This window comes from Frankliniella occidentalis, unplaced genomic scaffold (assembly GCF_000697945.3).
Source record: "Frankliniella occidentalis isolate FOCC.00 unplaced genomic scaffold, Focc_3.1 Scaffold531, whole genome shotgun sequence".
NCBI lineage: Eukaryota > Metazoa > Arthropoda > Insecta > Thysanoptera > Thripidae > Frankliniella > Frankliniella occidentalis.
This window is the reverse complement of record NW_026267648.1, coordinates 41507-46791: the sequence shown is the minus strand read 5'-3', so window position 1 is coordinate 46791 and position 5285 is coordinate 41507. Positions and strand designations below refer to the sequence as shown.

General features: G+C 37.8%; 2 protein-coding genes across 3 annotated transcripts in view; one reads left to right on the top strand and one right to left on the bottom strand.

The window, feature by feature from the left end:
* Window positions 1–6: 6 nt before the first annotated feature.
* LOC113206844 (farnesyl pyrophosphate synthase) lies at window positions 7–2779 on the bottom strand. 2 transcript variants are annotated; one of them, XM_052275171.1, is made up of 9 exons: window positions 2396–2536; window positions 1885–1976; window positions 1644–1812; window positions 1298–1438; window positions 999–1202; window positions 763–924; window positions 614–691; window positions 384–518; window positions 7–307 (listed from the first exon to the last, which is right to left on the bottom strand). In XM_052275171.1, exons 2-9 carry the CDS (start codon window positions 1887–1889, stop codon window positions 107–109), a joined length of 1095 nt encoding a protein of 364 aa, XP_052131131.1. In that variant the 5' UTR covers window positions 1890–1976; window positions 2396–2536; the 3' UTR covers window positions 7–106. The 2 variants fall into 2 exon arrangements, with proteins under 2 accessions (XP_052131131.1, XP_026278883.1); XM_026423098.2 differs by lacking the exon at window positions 1885–1976 and having other exon boundaries at window positions 2396–2779.
* Window positions 2780–2926: 147 nt separating this feature from the next.
* The window catches only part of LOC113206845 (uncharacterized), a gene marked incomplete in the record, with an annotated part of 18681 nt that continues 16322 nt past the window's right edge, over window positions 2927–5285 (top strand). The window contains 4 exon segments of the mRNA XM_026423100.2: window positions 2927–3413; window positions 3725–3812; window positions 3899–4129; window positions 4213–5285. Coding sequence (XP_026278885.1) covers window positions 3190–3413; window positions 3725–3812; window positions 3899–4129; window positions 4213–4329 — 660 coding nt within the window.

Below are 5285 nucleotides of genomic sequence, written 5' to 3'. Positions count from 1 at the left end.
AATATATAAGATTGATAAATGTGTATACTGTCTCAGGTCACGACATTAATCATTATTGGTTATACTGAAACTAAAATAAGTATGCGTCAACTTTTCCATACTCTTTTCAGTTTTGTCGTTTGTAGATCTGATCCAAAAATTTGAAAAACAACTCTACAGGTAAGCCTCTGGATACCTGTTGTATGAGAGTTCGTATCCTATTATAACTCTCCTCCTCATGTGTACTGTATGTTAAAGGAACATTCAATTCTTCATAAAGGTCTTTTATTATTTGCACATGTTTTGAATCAGAAGAACCATAGAATTGCTGAAATAAAGCATTGGTGTAAGGTAGGGATTTGAACACCATTAACTGATAATTTAAAATTTTATTATACACATACCTCCATAACTTCTCTTTGTTGAGCATTGGCCCTTTGAAGAGCAACAACTGCCAACCATGTGCATTTCCCTTCCTGAATATCTGTACCTATTTTTCCAGTAATAGAAGGATCCCCATAGCAGTCCAAGAAATCATCCTGCAGAAGACAAAGAAACAGATAAACATTTAAAATCCACAACCACTAACCATCAGATTGCATGGAAGCAAATCAAATTTCGATTTTAATAATACCTGAATTTGGAAAAATTCTCCCATTTGGAGGAGGAGCGTTCTAGCTTGCCTGTGGACTTCAACATCTTTTATACCTGCCTAAAATAGGAAAACGCAATTGATCACACAAGTTTAAATTGACTACTAATACAATTCAAAACTTGACTTACCATGTGCATTGCTACTGCGACTGGAAGAACAAAGGAGTAATATGCAGTTTTATATTTAATTATGGCCCGATACCTATCCATTGTAAACACAGCGAGATCAGGCTTTCCATTATGGGAAGTTTGCAAGTCTAGGGCTTGACCCATGGATGTTTTGTAGATCACCTTTGAAAAATTAATAAGGGATTATTGTTAGGTTGCCAACAATGTTTAATAGAAAAAAAGTAAAATCAACTTACATCATGGAACAACTCTATGAGTTCCAAATAGTAATTCTTTTCTCTGAAATGGGTTCTAAGAAGTTGAAATACAGCACTTTCAAGAAGCACTCCATCATTGAATGCAGCAAGTCCAATATCATTAACTTTGTACCAGCAAGCTTTTCCTCTTCGAGTAGAAGATTGGTCCATTAAATCATCAGTAACAAGAAAGAAGGCTTGCAACTGAAAGTGAAAAATATAAATAGCTGACAATTATCTGAGAGTTCTATTTGCGTATTCGCACTGACTTGAAAACTAAAATTCACAAAGGTACTAACTATTTCAACACACCAACCCAGTATCATGGTTAATCTTTTATTTTCGGGTGTCAAATCACTTTCTTTGGCCAACAACCTGTAAGAGTATACCACAGCCATGGCCCTGTTGCGCTTGCCTCCAGGCACATTGTATTGGAGAACCTGGGCAAAAAGATAATAACAATAAACATAGTGATGGTGAGGAAAACAACACAGGACTCACAACACCACAAGGTGGTGGGTGCACTGCTGGTTTTGGCAATGGTAATTTTTTGTGTAGTATTTAAGTGTAAGCAAGCCATCAATGAATTTTCTCAGAATGGATAAGAGTATTATGAGCTAATACACTCTAGTACAACATGTATACCTTGGAGAGCCACTTTGTGACTTCTGGGATGTCCAAGTGCCTCCCAGCATCCGTTAGATCTCTCAAAAGATCAGGAAATAAAGACATGAATTCACGGCTTTCATCTTTGCTTGCCACAGGATGTATAGCAGCTGGAGGAACAGATGCTACGGTCACTGGAGAAAGTCGGCTGAAACAGAAATGGAAAAATGAAACTACGCAAACAGTTAAATCCGACAAAGACCTGTAAATCACTGTTCACCTCATTCTGGTTAGGGTACAGGCTGGAACCTTGCGCTAGGATGCACCTATGAAGAATGAGGAGCCCAAAGGCGAGGCTCTTTTTAAAGTGAGCTGAAAGATTCACAGACAGTGTGATCCAGCTGAGATAAGTTAAAGAATGGGAATGTATGTAGGCGCTTGCCCTTCTAGCAGCTAGTAGTTGCTCTTGCGCATATTTTACCTGTACCCCAGCGCCATTCAAAGACCCACGTCCACTATCAATAGAAGTAATTTCCTAATGCTTACAAATATCAAATATCCATGCCTAATGCTCTCACCCTGTCCTCAATAGAAAAAAAAATGTGGTGTAAACAAACCAATATTTTTTATATTTTTAAAATATGGTTTATTTCCATGTAAATATCATCGAGTTCTTGTCATCAAGCAAGCATATAATGATTCAAAATAATTCCATTCACAATCTTCTTAGAAATGGGAGCGGTGAAGATATTGAGGAGAGGTAAACACAAATATACGAGATAAAAGCTCACCGAGGAACGCTTTGGTGCCGGTCCAGGACGGACGTGTGCAGCCACCTCTCATTCCCTGAGACTGGCGACAGCTGACCTCCGCAGGTGGACAGGGAAACGGCTCGGCTCCAATTCGCCGATGTGCCCCCCGCGACGGCGAACGCCCGGTTCCTCAGTAGGCTCAGCATCTTAGTGGAGTCGCGATGTTTGGGGGAGGCGCTAAGCGCGGAGCTTTTAGTTTGAATCGGTTCGGCAGCGTCAGCAAGCTCACGTCGCACAGCACAACACAGACGCTTCAAGCACGCACTAGCACGCACGTACGCCACCTCACCTCTCTCCTTCCTTTACACCTGACGAGACTGACTAAACTTTCTGTTCCCGTTCCCGTCTGCCTCTGCCTCTCTCTGCCCCTCACCCCTCACCCTCCCCCCTTTTCCCCTGGCTTGTGCGACGAAAACAAAACAAATAGTGTGCCCTCTATAAACAGATTTCTGTGCAAGTGTAAGTGTCAATTTCCAAGGTGACCAACATCACAAGTATTTTGGATAGAAGTGAAAACACACGTCAAAAGAATATATTGTGCGTCGTCTGGAACATGATTCACAAACATTGAAAAGTAAAATCTTGAAAGAGTTGGTCAAGATAAACGAGTGGCTTCTTTTTGTGTAAAATTATGGCATGAGTAGCAGATTAATTCTGTCGCTACAGTTGGTAAAAAATATATTTCACAGAGAAGGGAACTCAGCAACCGAGCTCAAGTGCTGTCAAAAGAGCTGTCAAAAAAAGTGTTTCGGACTCGGGCTCGGCTACCTTTGATGACAATGGCAACAAAATTGGAAGCAACTTGGAAAGAATGTACCAGTGACTTACCGAGAGCTGTGACAGAATCATGGTGGACAAATATAGTTGAAAAGTATACCGAAGAGCCTCGGAAGTTCCACAATCTACAACACTTGGAGGATAAGATGACTCACTTTGAATCTGTCAAGAGCATTCTTAAAAACCCAAAAGCAGTGGCTTTAGCCATTATCTTCAACTAGTAAGTAATATAAATATTTATATTTACGAACGAGAACTCTACATTCTTTTGGGGGGAGGATTCTTATCCGCCTAAATACATTTGGCTCAACTAGCAGACGACGGTCTAACCTTCCCTTTGTTCTCTCTCCGGTAAATTTTACACTGTAATATTTATCATTGTTCACATTGAAATCTTTCATCATATCAAAGTTATCAATTGAGGCTGATCAACTGTCTGCGTAAAACATTCAAGAATTTTCTCATTTTTTCACTCATTGTATATGTGCTTACGCATGTATCTAAAATTTGTTTTGTCTTTGTTTTTTCCAGTTATGAATATGACCCAAAATCAGTTGACTGTGAAACAAGAAACATTGCCATGTTTGATAAGTTTGCAGAAGATGCTGAAATCCCAAATGTAAGTTTCTTTAGATAGTTTGACAGTAATTCCCTGCAAGGAATTTGCCCTTCTTGTAAGCATGATACAATCTTTCCTCTCAATAGGAATCTCAAATTCATCAAGAAGTAGTTTCCTTGCTTCAAGCACATGCTACTCATAGCACTGATGAACATAAGACAGGGGGCATGTTTGGGGCAGAAGATCATCACTATTTTCTCGACATAGATATGACTCCTCTGGGAGGAGAACCAGAAGACTATGCTCTCTATTCATCAAAAGTGCAACAAGAGTATGGTCCAATGCCAGCCAACCAATATCGCACTTTTCGCCTCCGGGTAAGTTTTTGATTTGTAATTTACACCTTTTGATTTCTCAGCCAAGACAATACAGTTTTTGTCATGAGACTCTCTTTTCACAGGTGCTTGAAACTTTTCTCATGATACCTAACATATTTGCAACCAAAGAATTTCGAGAGAAATTTGAGGAACAGGCAAGGCTGAACATTGCAAAGGAAGTTTCAAGCTTAAAGGCATAAATGTTTCATTATTATATTGCAAGTCACAAGTTAAGATATTTAGCTTTGCAGTGTGTACTGCTAGCCTTGCCAAGTAATTTTCTCTTATGTGTGATGTTGGGAAAGTATTTGTGGTCTTTCAAAGATATATATTAAAAGAAAAAAATATATATATAGGCTCAAATTTGCCAGGGACTAAAAATTTATTCGGAACAAAACTGAGTTCAAAGTAGTTGTTAGATTAAAGACTTATAAATTAATTCTGATTTGACAGAAAAACAATTTCAATCAAAAGCCAATCCATGTCAATTAATTTCTTTCACTCACTTGCTTGGCACTTGCTGAAGCTAAAGTTATCCTACCAGTGTGTACCAATTTCATTCACCTTTCTTATGTTTTTTATTGCATTGATCTGCTCGAATGGCTAGCAATATTGAAAAGGTAAGTATCGAAATCAATGAAAATTTCAACTACTTGAGAACCTGTATTATTTATTACATTCCTGCAACAAATTGACAAGTCTTTTAATCTCAATAAATTTTATTTATTAAAATTTTTATCAGTATTTCCAATGCGCGTGTGTAAGACAGTGCTATAACTATCATTTATTTTGTGATATTGTGATCTTTGTTTTTAATTTTTAATTGTTGATTTAATGTTCATATATGAGAGTTCATTTTCCTTTATGTATGTAGTTTCCATTGGTGACTGGCTCAAGTCATATCCTTCTCTAGTCATGTAGGTGATATTAGATTTTTTTGAAGCATATTTCGTTTTGTGGTTTTAGCATTTTTGTTTTACTGTTTGGTTGACACTTCCGTCCATGCAGTTTGAAAAGCCCTCTTTGGTTTCCTTGTGTACTCTATGTATTTAATACTCTCATTTCCCCCCTATCTTCAATCATTAATTTTTTTTGAAACATTTAACTTCTTACTATTTCTTTCAGTTCATTATCATGAACTATGTATTATTTAAAG

Coding starts and splice junctions, on each gene's coding strand:
- LOC113206844 (XM_026423098.2), bottom strand. CDS start 2,562: ATGCTGAGCCTACTGAGGAACCGGGCGTTCGCCGTCGCGGGGGGCACA. Junction 692..762: donor TCGCAGTAGCAATGCACATG/GTAAGTCAAGTT, acceptor TTCCTATTTTAG/GCAGGTATAAAAGATGTTGA. Junction 308..383: donor AACAAAGAGAAGTTATGGAG/GTATGTGTATAA, acceptor GCTTTATTTCAG/CAATTCTATGGTTCTTCTGA.